This window comes from Takifugu flavidus, chromosome 18, assembly GCF_003711565.1.
Source record: "Takifugu flavidus isolate HTHZ2018 chromosome 18, ASM371156v2, whole genome shotgun sequence".
Lineage (NCBI taxonomy): Eukaryota > Metazoa > Chordata > Actinopteri > Tetraodontiformes > Tetraodontidae > Takifugu > Takifugu flavidus.
Window position 1 is genome coordinate 3,742,416 of NC_079537.1, and position 16,008 is coordinate 3,758,423.

The 16,008-nt window shown below is 45.2% G+C and overlaps 3 protein-coding genes across 4 annotated transcripts in view; 1 reads left to right on the forward strand and 2 right to left on the reverse strand.

Annotated features, from left to right (window-relative positions):
* Positions 1-16,008, reverse strand: part of LOC130515163 (zinc-alpha-2-glycoprotein-like) — a 52,038-nt gene that overhangs the window by 17,584 nt on the left and 18,446 nt on the right. The gene's annotated exons all lie outside the window — the stretch shown is intronic.
* Positions 212-6,366, forward strand: LOC130515159 (protein Tob2). The gene is made up of 2 exons (XM_057015247.1): positions 212-430; positions 1,982-6,366. The coding sequence occupies exon 2, from the start codon at positions 2,158-2,160 to the stop codon at positions 3,361-3,363; it is 1,206 nt and encodes a 401-aa protein (XP_056871227.1). The 5' UTR covers positions 212-430; positions 1,982-2,157; the 3' UTR covers positions 3,364-6,366.
* On the reverse strand, positions 7,104-15,622 carry tefb (TEF transcription factor, PAR bZIP family member b). 2 transcript variants are annotated; one of them, XM_057015249.1, is made up of 4 exons: positions 15,373-15,622; positions 11,480-12,031; positions 10,541-10,758; positions 7,104-10,432 (listed from the first exon to the last, which is right to left on the reverse strand). In XM_057015249.1, exons 1-4 carry the CDS (start codon positions 15,470-15,472, stop codon positions 10,217-10,219), a joined length of 1,086 nt encoding a protein of 361 aa, XP_056871229.1. In that variant the 5' UTR covers positions 15,473-15,622; the 3' UTR covers positions 7,104-10,216. The 2 variants fall into 2 exon arrangements, with proteins under 2 accessions (XP_056871229.1, XP_056871228.1); XM_057015248.1 differs by lacking the exon at positions 15,373-15,622 and adding an exon at positions 12,633-13,355.

The following is a 16,008-nucleotide window of genomic DNA, read 5'->3' on the forward strand; positions in this document are numbered from 1 at the left end:
TTGTTCTTTCCTCGAAAAGGATAATGTAGAAATTACACGACTGTCCTGTTGCTATATTTAAATGAATCCGTCGCTGAAGCCGGCGGCGCACCTGGGTTTGAAGACGTGCGAAGGAAAACATCAAAATAAAAGCGTCTATTTTAGAAGAAGATGAAGAAAGTAGTCCCTGTTATCATGGGCGTGTAGGCGACTCACGGCGTATAAATACGCCGGGTTGTCAAACAGTAAAGTTTCTCCGGCTCCTCCGCGCCAAGTGTCAGCGGGATCCTGCGGCTGGGAGCGTTTGGCCTTTTGGAAATAAGTCTATTATTAAAGAGGGAAAAAAACCCTAAAAGAGGCAAATAAATAAATAAAGCTGTCAGCAACTGTGCGCCTTGGAGTCGGGTTTTTTCTGACAAACGCAGCAGCCCAGGAGAAGCATCACAACGGGGTGAGTAATGAAACGGCTGCTGAATTAATGAAATCCACTCATTTGTGCACAGATGATCGATCGCGGGTGATCAAGAGCGCGATGCTGTATGTTGACGTCTTCTTGTTTTGTGTGTGTTTTCTGTTGTATTGTTTCTAATGCGCCGACTCTAATGAATAATGAATTAAGCCTTTGTTTTTGTCGGAGCACGCCATTGACCAAACGGCACAATTTGTCTTTTGTCAGCAGTCACGATTATTTATTTTTTTGCGTCCATTTTACGTTTGAAGATGTTTATGTTGCCACGGGTTGTGGAGAGCGGGGGGGTTTATACATGTATATACTTAGGCTTCAAGCTTTCAACTACTGTGTATATAATTATGATTTAATTGTTTGTCATTAGGGATTCTTCAACTAATTTCAGATGAACGTGTTGTCACTGTTCCAATGCCATTTGCTGACCTATGGCAGGAATCTCCAAGTAGCTCCTGCCCCCCTCTTCATCCCAGCTTGTTTTTGCCCATAAAAACAGAAGGAGTTCTTCAGTCTCTTGCAGCCCACCGTCACTGTTGCACATCTGATCATTGTGCATCTCTTTCCTTCTCAAATGTGTCAAAGAAGATTCGTGATGTGGACGCTCTGCTGGGTTTTTCTCACCTGAAAGCTAAAACCGGCCTCTCTCCCGGAGGGTCTCCGTTTTCATGTTGTTACGATCGTTATTCTTGTCTGACCTGGAATAGATAAAATCCCACACGTAGAGGATGTTTTTGGTGCATTTGCAGCAGGGAAAATGAGTCTGTAAACAAAAAAGGAAACGGGCCTAATGGATTCCACCTTTATTTTGCACAACAGGCCTTAAAAATGAATCATAATAGTTCAAGCCGTGCATCAGACGGACACATTACCGTTTCTAAACATCAATTGTTATTTTTATCCCAGACTGTGACAAGATTTAATGGAGCTATACAGCGACCATTTGCACGAGATGAACTTGGGTCTCGGGTATCTTGTTTTCTTCTTAAATAGCCGCTGCTGTTTGCGCCGGGCTGACTCTGACGAGGTGATGACCATTAAACAACACGTCAACAGTGGAGCGTGAGGGGGTTTGCTCTCATGAGCCCGTGAGGCCCATTCCATCACACCCAGTTTTATCCCCCAATCTCACCCTTTTCACATATGCGGCAGCAGCCAACATCTTGAAGGCCTTGTTCTCGCCGCTCTTCATCCGGCACGTGTCGCTTCATTTGCAAGTGGGAAGAAGAGTATGTTAGATATGTTAGATGTTAGAGGATATGCAGATGTTAGAGGCTGACAGAGGAGGGTCTTGTATGACTTTGCTGTTCTGGCATTTTTGCAGGTGACTCGGAGGCTTGTAATGTTCACCTGTTCATTTTCTTGACCAATTTAGGTGATGAGTGAATCATTGTGCCATTAAACCCTCGTGATCTGGACTAGCATAACATTAGCATTGCTATATTCTTACATCCTAAATTACCCGCCTATTCTTTTTGTGTGCATGCTGATAATAAAAATCCTTCCTGTTGATCGTCTTTCTTCTGTTTTTCTTCGCAGTCAGGACCAGACACTTTTATTTCTGGAAATAAAGAGCCAACAACCCGCTGCCAGCAACGTAGAGGTGCCTTTACCATGGTGACACTAAGGGAATCACACACTTTACACTAAGCCAGAGAAAAAGCTCCCTGTCGCATCGCCTCGCTTTCAATACCGTCTCAATCCGCAGCGGCGCCATGCATCTCGAGGTTAAGGTGGCCCTCAACTTCATCGTGTCCTACCTGTACAACAAACTGCCTCGACGCCGAGCCGACCTGTTTGGTGAGGAGTTGGAGAAGATTTTGGTGTCTCGGTTTGTGGGCCATTGGTACCCGGAAGCACCTCTCAGGGGTTCTGCTTTCCGCTGCATTCACCTGGGAGCCCAGAGGGACCCTGTGGTGGAGCTGGCCGCCAAAAGAAGTGGACTGGACACGGAGGAAGTGCGTGCAAATGTCCCAGCAGAGCTGAGCGTGTGGATCGACCCTTTTGAGGTGTCTTACCAGATTGGCGAGAAGGGGGCGGTGAAGGTTCTGTACCTGGAGGATCCTCAAGTCATGGGCTGTGATGGTGACCGGGTCGAGGGTATGATCAGGGAAGGGAAAGGAGACCCAGAAGCCGAAGAGGCAAAGGGTCTATGCTTCAACCCAGATGCTCAGGTGTTTGTACCCATCGGAAACCAGGTAGCTCCTGCCCTCATGCCCTCACTCTCTAGCTCTCCCACGCCTCTTTCTGCACAGCCCTGCCCTGGACTCTTCAGCTACCCCAGCTCCAGCACACCCCCAGACCCGGCCACCCACTCCTCCAACACCTCTACCCCTTCTCCCAGCAGCGGGATTCCTTTCCTGCCCTCCCCACAGCAGCCTCCTGCTCTTCCCACTGCCCGTCCTCAACCGATCACCTTCACGACCGCCACCTTTGCCGCCACAAAGTTTGGCTCGACCAAAATGAAGAAGTGTAGCGGGGCTGTGTCAGCAGCGAGCACTGCCACCGTCTTACCACCTACCCAGAGGATGCTCTCCCGCTCACCCACCACCATCTCGGCTCCAGAACCGCTTAAGCACAAACCTCTGTCCCTCTCCTTGCACTCCCTTGGAGGCCCCATCGCCAGTCAGCTCTCCCCCAATGCCAAAGAGTTTGTCTACCCAGGATCCCCGGGGTCGCTCTTCTTCGATGACGCCCAGCCCATACACCATCAGTCCAGCCCGTTCCAACCTCCCCTCAATGTTGGCACCCATTCAACCTTTGACCCCTTCTCCAGCCCTCCTCCGGCCCAGAACGTGGGTATTATTGGCAACAACGGCGGGATCGCCTACATGGAGAAGTCTCCATTTGTGGAGGGTTTAGGAAGCTACAACCTGCAATACCCTAGCCAGTCCTTCCAGCCTGTTGTGCTGGCTAACTGAGCCTGCATCTGTCAGAAGGAGCTGCGCGGTTGAACAACGTTATCAGATTCAGTTTTTCTAACAATTTGCTCTAATATTAACAGAAATTAAGACCGTTTAGTACAGTCTAAAAATAACATGTTCACTAAATGGTTCGTGTGATTGTTGCTTCACAGCTACAGATACCTTTTTGTCCACGCGTTCTAAAGACGGGGTGGGTGGGTCGTAATTTCAATGTGTTGTTTCTTTTGTTTTAAAAGATTGACGTTAAAATTTTGAACTTTTTTGTATTTTTATTGACCCCAATCTAGAGTACTGACTCATTCTGCACTGTCACGCTGTGAAAAAGGTCCTCGCCAAGTCCTGCAGAGAACGCTGGCTGTGGAACGCTCAGCATTTTGCTCTGCAATCTGCTCTGCCCTACTTGCCACAAGTACTCAAACAGGGCTCTCTCTGCTGTGTCTGTGTCGCCCCTCTCTTCATCACTCCTTTATTTTATTTATTTTTTTTGCTTACCACGCTTGAGTGAATCCTTGTTTGCCCGGTAGGCCCGTTACCCTTGAAAAGAACTTGGGCACACCTCGACGCTGCCATTGTCCTTTTTTTGTCATTTATGGTCTGTTGGAATGAGTATTATATATGACACGGGTTTAAGTGGGAGCAGAAGTGGAGCATCATGGTGCTCGGGGAGCGACGGGAGAGGAATGTATCATACTTGTCAGTAGAACTCGCTGCTGGGAAGGTCGGGCAAAATCTCAGCCAATGCGAATTTCAGTCCACTCTTTGTATTTTTAGACGCAGATATATGCTGATACCTCAAATACGTCTCTTGGGCACTAGAGGGGTTTCAGTTTTAAAAAAAACATACACATGAATGATGCACGTGCGCACAGGCTAACGGTTGCTGTCAGCTGTGTGTGTGTGTGTGTGTGAAGGTGAACAGGAGGAGACATGGGCGAGGGGGATGGGATAGAGCAGGCAAGCTGGCGTGATTGCGCGACGTTCCCTTGGAAGGAGAGGTGTTCTCTGCACGGAGAGGAGGGAAGGCAAGGGCGAAGGGAACGAATTGAGGAGGAGAAGCAGCACAAAAGGTTTGTTGCCCATGTGACATCGCGGCTGCGTCGGCTCACACGGCGACACTTTAGAACCCAAAGCACGATTCTGAGGCGTTTACCTGGTACTGAAGCCAAATAGTCGCACCGTTCGCTCGCCACTTTTGACAGCAGACAAGGTTGTACCGTCTTCGTATTTGTCACATCCCTGATCATCCGTTTACCAGCCTGGTTGGCTGACTGGTCCTAAAATCGAGTGTAAATTAACCCCAAAATGTTGATTTGAGCTATCCAGCCTTGTTCCACCTCTGATGTCGTGTTCCTCCCACAGACGTGTCCCGTTCTTCTGTGCTTCATTTGGTAACCGTGCATAATTTTCACCAGTCATGAAAAGCTTTAGAGCTTCAAACTGGAGCTTTATTTGCATCTGGCTTCATCGAGCTGCGAGGAGATCTTGCCCATCTTTTCTGGTTATCTGAATGTTTTCTAGACTTGTACCCATAAGTTTTTGTACAAGATGAAACAAGGACCTTTTTGCAATGTGACTCTTTGTCATACGCATGCAGATTTTCTTTTCTATTTAAAGGGAATGGGTGGGAAGTTCAAATCTCTTCAAATGTTACGATTGTAAGGGGAAGTTACATTTCTAATCTTGTAATTTATTTGCAATATTTCTATATTTTTGTTTTTGCAAATGATCGCAAATGCAAACAAATGAATATGTGTATATATAAAAAAGGTTGTGTTCAGATTCTTTCTTTAGTTTCTTACGTGCTGAGGTTATTTTTCCAGATAAAAACATAAATATATGCAAATTGAGACAAAATTAAAGATGTACAGAATATAACATTGAATGTGTATTGTACTGTGTACAGCATTTGTCTAATAAGACGGGTAAATGTATCCATCCTTCAAGTCAGATTAAGAATTCAAGATGTGAATGTTTACAGTGGGATTGTGTAGGAAAAGATGGCTGATTGCTTTCACTGTGTTCCAAGGCAGTCTGACATCGGCAGCATATCCAAACCAAAAATATCTCTACATTGAAGGCTAATTTTTATTCCCACTACACCCCCCCAAATGTTTAGGTTTATATTAAGTACATTCAAACGATTTCCCTCTTATGTTCCAGTAAATCAAAGCGATCCCTCCTTACTTCCTCACTCATAGGCCAGCCCAGCCTGTGATGCTATAGCCATACCCCAGCCTGTCTGTGCTCAGATCCTCACCTCTCCAGTCTTCTGCCATACTTTAAATAACCCTGAAGAATTCAAGGGGTCTCTACCTCTCTGCATCCTGGGGTGGAAAAGAAATTCTATGTATTTCCTTAACTGGGAGACAGTGTTCTAGATGGTTTGGAAGGGAAAAGGAAGCGTGTTCTCGTGAATGTGATCAACTCTGTTTGAACTGGCTTTGCCGCACTAATATTCTTTTTTTTTTCTTCCCTTTTTTATTTTTTAAATTGCAGAAATGCCCAAATAACTCCGACAAACGAGGCTTGTTTAATTTTATGGGAATGCAAACAAACTAGATTCTTTAAACATGAATGTTGGCGCACATTTTACATGAAGGAATTGGTGTCTGGCTCTTTTTCCATCGGGGGTGCATCACGATGTCCTTTGCTTATAGCGTGACTTTCATTTTTGCACTTTGGAATATTTCATTGTCATATTTTTCTTTTTTAGATGTAACCTTGAAGGGTAAAATAGAGAATTAAAATTTCAGATCTATATATTATAGTGCTTTCTCCTGCCTGTATTATTACCCCCCCCATTCCAGATTTTGTATCTGACCTGTATTCCCTGTAGATGTTTAATGAATCTTTCACTACTGAAATGCAATGACCTGTTTTCTGTGCTGCCCCAGGAATGGGGAGTTACTACTGCAGTTTCTTATTGTATTGGATTCTTTTTTTAAGTTTATAATAAAAGAAAACATGACTGGCAAAAAAAAAAGATGCATGGAAAATAAAGTAATTGTGTCGGCCTGGTTGACTGAACGGGTGGCCGGTACACACGGCAGAAAACAAACCCGGGTAACGTTTGATCAATAATTTAAAGCACGGCTGAGATCCTCAAATCGGAGTTGCGGGATACTCGCTGGATCCATCTGGATAGGTGTTACTCTGGATTTCATCACCGTCCGCGGAGCCTCCTGCTCGGCTTGAGCTCGCTCGTGTTCGGGCCTCGGGCTCCTAACGTGCAGTGATGTGACATTAACATGCATGGCTGGGCTTCTCCTCGGCTCCCGTGCACGTCTCCATCTCAGCCTTCCAGCTCCCTGCCTTGGCAGCTGCATCCATCTTTCCCCCCATCCATCCCCTCACCATATTGTCTGCCCCTCCTCCCTCCATCTTTACAACCGCATCATCCTTTCCATACAGATTCCTCAAGCCCCTCCCTTACAGCGCTCTTCCTTCTCCATTTCTCACACACACACACACACACACACACACACACACAGCTTTCTGATGCTGCTGCTGTTACGCAACACCACTCTCGATATCATTACGCAATGTCTCCTACTCTGGAATACAGATGAGTGAGAGGCAACAATGGGACGGCCATCAATAAGGCACATGTTGGATGTGCACGTGCATTTATTTGAGAAGAGGACATGTTCATTTGTGAACGTTTTTCTCCTTTTAAATCTGATTCGACGTCCCCTTGGCGATGCTGCTGCATGTCAGTGAGTCAAGGTCAAACGACATGTGATTAAGTTTAAATTTATTTCATATGCATGATACAAGATACAGTTAGGACATATTACGTCATTTGCATGTATCCTATACATGGTCAGGACACTGGAAATACATGTTTATACAAAAAGAAATGAAAGCAAATCACCACAAGAAGACATTTACAAAAATATTTTCTATAGATTTTTTTTTAAATACCCTTCCGAACTTGTCATAGCTACGCTCATGTCAAGCGCCAACATTTCCCGACAGCAGTTTAGACCCTCCGATAGTAATTTGCACCATCTTCAGGCACAGAAACAACGTTCACGTGTGCCACCTGCAGGCTGCAGTTTTTTCATGACGTAGACATTGAATGTATTCGTTTCTATGACGAGCATCCAACAATGTACTCCTGCGACACATGGATACCCTCAAATCTGCTTTCAGTTTTGTTTTTTTTTTAATAATAAGACCGTCCCAAAGATAAAAAGCTGCCATTTCTACAGCAGTGGTTCCCAAGTGTGTCTATTAGTGAAACACATCCGTAGCTGCTGTTAAGATTTTTAAATTTCTACAACAATTTCAAACTGAATGTCAATGTGCGTAAAAAGAGATTGCTACATTTTGTGTGCAGTACTGCAAATAATTACACTATTTTCTTTTTAAAATAAAGGCCTGTACCTTCACTCTTCAATTTAGTTGAAATAAATCAAAGATTTTACATTGAATCGACTGCATTTGTGTATAAAGGTGATTCATGTCTGATCCATGCAAAGTTCATTGCAAAACAATCAAGAAATTCCAAAAGAAGACTTTAAAAACACAACCTCCCCCATAAGCCAGTGCATCTAGATATAGATCGATCTTCAATGCCAAACAATCCACAGTGATCCAACCATGCTCGTTGCAGCTGACTAGCCCACAATTAAGTAACTGCTGCACAAAGATAGGTGGCGCTAATGCGCAGGCGGCGTCCACGTCAGAGCAGCAGCGTTTCATCGCTTCCTCTGACAATGTTTTTCAATGCACCACCGAGCCGCCCAGCTCAATACGTGTTTTCATTGATGGATCACAGACGTTAAGTACACTTGGTGTAGAATATGCAAAAAAACAAACAGGTTACTGGGTTTCATGCACTGGGATCCCAGAATACAGAGGATCTGAAATGGAAGCACAAATGACTTTGGGGCATTTCTATTTAGCACATCGTAGGATTATTTTACAACGACTGTCACTGAAAACAAAACAATAAACCAAGCATTACATAATAGATTATTATTGCCACATTTATTTTCTTTTTCAAGAGCACGGCGATGATGAGCACAAGCCGACTGATCGCAAAAGTCTGCGTCAGCCAAAGACACTTGAGATATAGTCCCATAACAGTCTTCAATGGTGTGTTTTACTAATTCAGATACAAACTCGGTTGCTTTGGCAAAGGGATTCAAGGTTTTGCCAAGAAAAAGGAAAGAGAACCAAGCTGCTCGTGTGCTCTCTCGATTTCAACCATTGTTTTTGTAGCCCTGCTCAACGGCGACCCATTAGAAACAGGAGGAGTTTGATGAGGTAAAGTATGAGTGTGCCCTGTCCCCTGTGTTCAAACACATACTGCACACATATAGAGAAAAAAATTAAACAAATCTGTCAACACAAATGTCAAAAAAAAAAAAAGCACAGTTTACCCTTTGAATTCCCTGCATTGGTTTCATTAGAAGTATTGTTCCTCGAAAGAATTAGAATCATCTGGCATATTGTTATACATCATAATCAACAGATGTGTTATCATCGTCAGGATAAATACAGCACTGACTATTTGGCAAATATAAGTATAGTATTGGGTTAATAAAAGCACAGTTAGAGTCTCCGGGAATAAAGACCGCGAGACGTTTATGTACAAGTTTTCGAAGCAGTCGACTTTGGGCCTGCTGATAGTACAAAAACTGATAATAACCCAGCCGTCACTGCACGATGGCAGACGAAGGCTCTAGCACCCTCTGCCTGCAGTGTGCAGTAAAATAAACATCCCTACGTTGGAACCATACCCCTCCGTCCGCGAGGGCCCTGGAGATCATCACACACGGGTCCTTAAAAGCAACCTGCTCTACCACCGTTAGCAAAACATCCTTGCAAAAGAAAAATAAGTGAGGCTCTGGAAGCTGATCTGAGGTTAGTAGACAAAAGGGAAGTGCGTAGCTTTATAACGTGGACCATGCATATTATTTCCCCTAACGAGCTACCAAGTCCTCCCATTAGAACTGTGGTAAACAGTGTCAACAGCTGCCACCACCACAATCTTCGCTTTCCTCTTATTTGTTTAAAGAAAAAACTGCAAAACTGGAGTACACACTGTCTCACACACACACACACACACACACATCTGGTGCAAGGAGACTATATATAAACAATTAAGTGTTTGTGTGCACAGAGACGTGCAAGTGGGGTTAAAAAAGGAAGAACTTTGACTTTTTCACACAAATAACGCTCTTGTGTGTTTCTCCCCCCTTTGATCCGAGACCTTTGCGTCCTTTCTCTTCAACGTGGAAGAGGCAACACCCCCCTGAACCGGCATCCACGCAATCATCTGCCCCGGTCACAAGTGCATCAACAACCGTCGTCTGAGCCGAAGCGAGACTGAATTAAAAGGAAGCACAGACACGACACCATTGCAAGTACACGACACGAGGAAAAGTGAGGGACGGCGAGAAAAAAAAGAAAAAAAGAAGCCGACAACTTACTCGTGCTTTGGTCCACTGAGAAGTGCTGTGCAGTGATCAAAATGGTTATTTTCTTTATTAGAAGCCGACAAATCTTTTGCACCTGTCTGCTCTGAGCCTGTAAACTGTCTAGAGGTGGATGGTGCTTTCCTGGGACGATCGCGCCCCCCCTCCGTCACCTCTCATCTGTCCAAGTGTAGGAGCCAGGCGCTCTCCACAGGCCTTCCTGTGACCACCGCTCCCATCATGCCTCACTGCCTACCAGCGTGTATCCAAAACTCAAAGCTTGACACATGGACTGGAGGTCAGCAAACAGTGCAAATTTAGGTTCCCTTAGTGTTTGTGTCCGTGTTAAATTCTGCTGGGAAGGGAGTTCTGCTCTGATGTCTCATGAATAGGCTGTTGGATATTTCTTTTTTCAGGATCTCTTACAGTGGGCCGTATTTCGCCTCATACCGGGCCAAGATGTTCTTGCAGCGGCCGCAGTCCTTCCGCAGCTCGGCCACCTGCTGCCGCAGCGCAGCGTTTTCCCGTTCCAGGAAGGAGGCGCGCACTGTGATCTGGTTCTCCTTCAGCCTTCGTGCGTCGCGAGAACGTTTGGCCGCCACGTTGTTCTTCTTTCTCCTGGACCAGTATTTGTCATCCTGGGAGAACGCAAACGGAGAACAGGGTGAGAAGGTGAAAGAACCATTTAGTTTGCTTGACAATTGATAATGATAATTGATCATATTGATGATAGAACAACAGGCTACCTTCTGGTCATCTGGGACAAAGACTTTCTTGGCCTTCTTGATCATTGGCTGCGGTTTCAGCTCGTCCTCAGAAAACTTGTGCTTGCGTGGGTTGAACAGCTCCCCCCCAGGCACGCTGGACAAAACAAGGTCTGTGGGATCTGGCTGGAAATTGATGTCCACCTCAATGGCCTCTGGATCAATGGGGGACGGAGTGTTGCGTTCTTCAGAGTTACGACCTGTAAGGGCGGCAGGAACCTGAGCTCAGGACCGACTCTTCCCAGCGTTTCACAAGTTTCTCTTTTTAAATGACACGACTTGTTTATTACCAAGGGTCAAAGAGAAAAAAACTGCAACGTTCCCACAATTTCTTGTCAAAAACACATTCTCATATACACATACACAACAGCATTTTAACCACATTCTACCCTTTGGCTGGTGTGGAACAGTAAAAATAACTGCTCAAAAACAGAAGGAAGCAGGGCTGATTGAGCTCAGTATTCACAGGTAAAGAGCGCATCAAGCACTTCGTTGGCAGTTTAAATTGTGTATTTACTTGATTGTTCAATGTGTAGTTTATCCAGTTTTGCTCAACCAGCATATTTGCACATATGGGAACGAGCAGAACACCAGGCTCATCTGCCATTAGTGCCATTCAGGACATTTTACCTGCTACACGAGGTGAAAGAAAAAAAGCAAAAACTTGTATCGCTTGCGATTTGACGAATAGAACAGAGGCCAAATTAATCCAACCACACTGCTTCACATCAGACCAAGCGCGAGAGACGGCTGATCAGTGTGACTGAGGGTGACTGCACGCACGTGGGTGAAAGGTTGGGCTTCTCCAGGCGCCTGCTTCTGTAGAAATCTGTTTTTAAGTGACTATTACAGGCCGTTTAGGGATCTACGGAAAGGGGCGAATTATGAAGTTTTAAGACACGTCAAATGAGCCTTTCTTACCCGTTTGCTTCTCTTTGACTTCCACTTCTTCCTTTGACACCTCTAACAATGAGTCTTCCTCTTGTCCCTCCTCATCCTCATCTTCGTCGTCTTCCAGTTTAGCCGGCTGTAGAGTCGTAACTATCACCAACCCCTCTGGATCGGAGCTCTCCGCAGAATCAGCGGACTCAGAGGATGTTGAGGCGGAGGCGGAGACGGAGGCTGCAGCAGAAGGGGGAGTGGTCGTAGTAGTGGCGGCGGCGGTCGTAGTAATCGCACTTGCGGCCGCTGAAGCAGTAACCTTGGGAACGGACTTTCCTTTGCCAGCTGTAGATTTCTGCAGCTGTTCCTCCTCCTCCAGGGTAACAGGGATGCCATTCTCCAGGAGGAACTCATCCAGGTCCATGTACTCCAAGTGGAAGTTCTCGCCATCATAGGGGATGGTCTTCTCCCAAATTGCTGGGGTTAAGGAGGCTGATACTCCACCAGTACCGCTGCCTCCACCCGTACTGGGTGCAGCAGCCCCGCCCCCTTCCACATCTTCAGACGAGCTCAACTTCTCTTTCTCTATTTCTGCATGAAAAAGAGACGAGCAGGGCGTATTTAAATATTAGCACTGATGTAGTGATAGCTCATTGCGACTGAAATGTAAACTTGTGCACGCAAACACAGGCGGGATGGAGAGAGACAGGGTGGACAGAAAGGGCTGTGGTCTATCTGTCAGACGAAAGGAGTAGAAATGCAAGTGAGAGATTATATTCATGTTCTGTCTGCAGAATGAGGCTTCGGGACCAACAGAGGAAGCGAACGAACACTCGAAGATCTGCGGTAAACCACGAGCTGCATGAGCTTTTCATGCATAACAACTAAATTCGGATGAATCAGGGAAAATCTACGAAATGCGCCTTTCTTCCTACTCTGCCTGCTCTGCATGGACAGCAGCAGTGGAACTGGAACTTATTGTTCTTTTCGGTTTCCTTCGACCCTCGGATGAAGCGCGCTCTGCACGACATGTGACAAGTCCGTCCTAACCTGGCGTCATTATTCCAAAGGCCAAATGTTCCCATTAAACACGACCGATGCGTGTTTGTTCTCGTGCGCATTTTCAAACAAAGCGACAAAAATCGCAACTAATCCATTAGGCGTAACTACCCACAAAGCGTTCTGGTCTTACCGTCGTCACCCTCCTCCAGAATGTTGGGAGGCGGAATGTCCATTATTTTCTTCAAAACAAAGGACTTTTCCGAGGCAGGGGCAGCAGCGTTTTCGTTGGGCTGAAGTGCTCCTGTCACCGCGGCTTTAACAGACATTTTAACACAGGCGAAGAGCAGCGTAACGATCTTCCTTCCGCAAAAAAATACCCTCCACCGAGAAAAAATAAGGTAGAAGCAAATAGTCTTCGAGACTTGTTTAAGCGATGCAGAGGTGTTTTGTGTCGGTATTAACGCGCTTGGAAACAGGATCCATGTCCCCTCGCTCTCTTAGCGCAGCCAGCACGCTTATTGGATATTCATGACCCGCACGCCCCGCCCACCCGGGGATGGAAGCGCCTGATTGGTTGACGGTGTCACCCAACGAATGTTTATGACGGTGCTCTGTGCTCGCACAGTCCAGGACACGGTTTAAAACAAAATATAAAACAAAAACATACAATCAATCCTTCGTATCAAACAACTAAAGACAAACTTATCGTATCACTGTAACTGCTAGACAAAGGAAAGAAATTCAGATCAGGTCGAAATATTAAATACTACTCTTGTCCATTTTAAAACATGGCCGTGGGTTGACATAAAAGCCATGATTAATCATTATCGTGGCAAATATGTTGTAAAAATCCAGCGGAAGATGCTCGAACAATGACTCGCGTTCCTGTCCTTCCCTTGACTACATACTCGTGAACATACACGTGCCTGATCTCGCACACCACTCACGTGAAAGTACAATCTGTCGATGGGCGTGGTTTCGAACAAACAGCACGTGGGAGTCAAGGCGAGCTCCAGCCACCACACGGCACGCCCACTCTTGAACAGTGCTGCGCGAGACTAAAATCAATAACATTCCAACTCAGGATAACAACGGCGTCTTAAAAATGTAAACTATTATTGTTATTGTTAACTAACTATTGTAAACTATTTTATTTAGACTTCCCAACAGTCGCGTCCGTCGCCGTATAATGTGATTGTGTCGATTATCATTGTGGACTCCCAAACACGTATTTAGGGACACGTTTAGCCAGTTATTTGTGCAGAAAATGGGTTTTGATATTGTACGCAGGCAGTAGTACGACAAAAGACAGACGCTCACGTTACCGTGCACGCGCCGTACCGCTGCACGCAAGGGTGCGTGCGACTCCTGCCGAGTTCCTGTGCGCAGGAACATAATGTTCGAATCAAAATACGCCACACGTTCACCACTAATCCCCCCCCAAATAAATTTGCATCAACTAATTACCCCCCCCCCCCCCCCACCACACACACACACACACACACACATCCGAGAGAAAGCGCCTGGCAGTTTTGGTGCTGCAGCAGCAGTGGGAAGGTGTTGTTTTCCCGTTGTGTGGAGTCCAAAACGTGCACTGACTGTAAATAAACAGCGTAGAGAACCAGTAAATCGATCAGTCCTCACCTCAACTAAACTAAAAGCAGCAAACATGGGCCAGTGTCACATATTATTACTGCCGGGTGCAACTAGAAAACAGACAATCAGCGTTCTGCACCTGAACCACTGCTATGCTGATTAAAGGGTACGATTTTCAAGAAAAAAAAGGTTTTTTTTTTTAGTCTATTTAGTCAGGATAAAGCTCTCAGATCATTAAAACCTTTCTTGGTTGTGCAGCCAGGTGATGTGTCTTCTCAGCCAGCTTTGACATATCACCACTGAACTGTCTAAGTGTGTGAACTGCAACAATGCAGGACAGTCAAAGTCACATTAAATAACAGTTCATTGATTTATTTAACTGTTTAAATCAGAAATACAGTTGATGACCCAGCTACACTATTATTGTGGTGGTAGTTTGACCTCATTTGAAGGTCCTGTTTGGACAGGAGCGTATTAAAGAGGAACATCCCTGCGGCCCACAAGCCTGCATGGATGTGTTTCATGTATCAGTTACTGCTGTTATGTGTGTTTATTGCTCTTTTAATGTCGTTAACCACAACTATATATATATTGTTTAAAACAAACAAAAAACTAGGAAGAAACAACAAAGGAAGTTTAAGCACTTGACCTGAAAGCAAGTCTAACAAGATCTCAACCCAACTAGTTGTTTCGAGTTTTAACCCCACCTCCTCATTTTGGTATGGGGAAAAACATCTTCAAAAAGGAAGTGCAGACATGTTTGACTTTGCTTTCATGAACGATATAGAATAACTAAGATTAAACAAGAGATACACAGTCTACATAGAAGCTTGCGAGATTAAACCCTGAGCAGGGAACATTTCAGTCCTGTTGCATCAGTTTGCACGCTGCTGTGTTTTGACTGTAGGTTAAGCAGGCTGCTGACAAAAAGTAGATAACTAGATGAGTCAGTACCAAAGAGGCCAAGGAAAAATTCAAGGTACAATCATCTGTGCACTGATCACAGAACTTGTGTCTGGGATTCTATCGCACTATAAGAAGACTGTTGAGTGGTTTGCAGCTTTTACAAGTTGTCTTTTAAAAACACACTATATCTTAAATAAATAATACTGGCTTCTTTTGGTTTACAAATGATTAACTTAAGTTATAGTCTTCTGCATTGTTTTAATCATAATAGTCTAAGCCTTATTTCATCGATTAGTTCATCAGCAAACAGTTTGTATAAACCTTCATTGTTTAGATAATATCACACTCTTTCTAAACAATATGAGAAAACTGTTCAAAAAGTGCTTTTACCACAGGTTTCATTTGAGCTTTTTTTTTTTTAAACTTACCAGCGTCTTCAAAATCCGGGAAGGAGAAAGGATAGTCTGCCAAAGACTTAAGGAGATCAGGGATGTCGCTCCTGTCCCCCAGGGTTTTGTTTGCGGACATGATGGACGAGCTACGAAACGGAGAGATGAGCCCGACACCGTGTCTGAAAACCGTCTGGTCGTCTTTTCAGTCACTTTTGAACAACTTCGCACAGGTCACATCACGAGGATGCCTGCATGTGTCAAAACAACTTGGGTTAAGATGAGGAACTGGAAGCACGCCCCTCCGGGCACAGTGGGGTAACGCTAATGGACCGAGCGCCTGTCACTCAAACGTCACAGCCAATGACGGAGCAGGGGGCGGGTCCAGCGACCAAAACGCCAACAACCCCGCTCACAACCGCGCACATCTTTCCACGCACGGCTGCACGTGCGGACATGATGTTGGTTTGAGGAACGTGTCGACACGCCACCTGGTGGTTTGTACAAGTAGTGCATGTCAGACTGACGAGCCATTAAAATGTATACTGAAGTGATCGTATTTATGCTACGTTCTATAGCTCGTTATACACTTCTCAAAATAAGTTAAGTCTTTTCTCCTAATTTTCTCCTGACTGAACGTGCCACCTTACCATGCTACCCCGTGGTTACATTGTT

Coding starts and splice junctions, on each gene's coding strand:
- LOC130515159 (XM_057015247.1), top strand. CDS start 2,158: ATGCATCTCGAGGTTAAGGTGGCCCTCAACTTCATCGTGTCCTACCTG.
- tefb (XM_057015248.1), bottom strand. CDS start 12,768: ATGTCTGTTAAAGCCGCGGTGACAGGAGCACTTCAGCCCAACGAAAAC. Junction 10,759..11,479: donor AGTCAAAGAGAAGCAAACGG/GTAAGAAAGGCT, acceptor CCGCCCTTACAG/GTCGTAACTCTGAAGAACGC. Junction 10,433..10,540: donor TTGTCCCAGATGACCAGAAG/GTAGCCTGTTGT, acceptor GCGTTCTCCCAG/GATGACAAATACTGGTCCAG.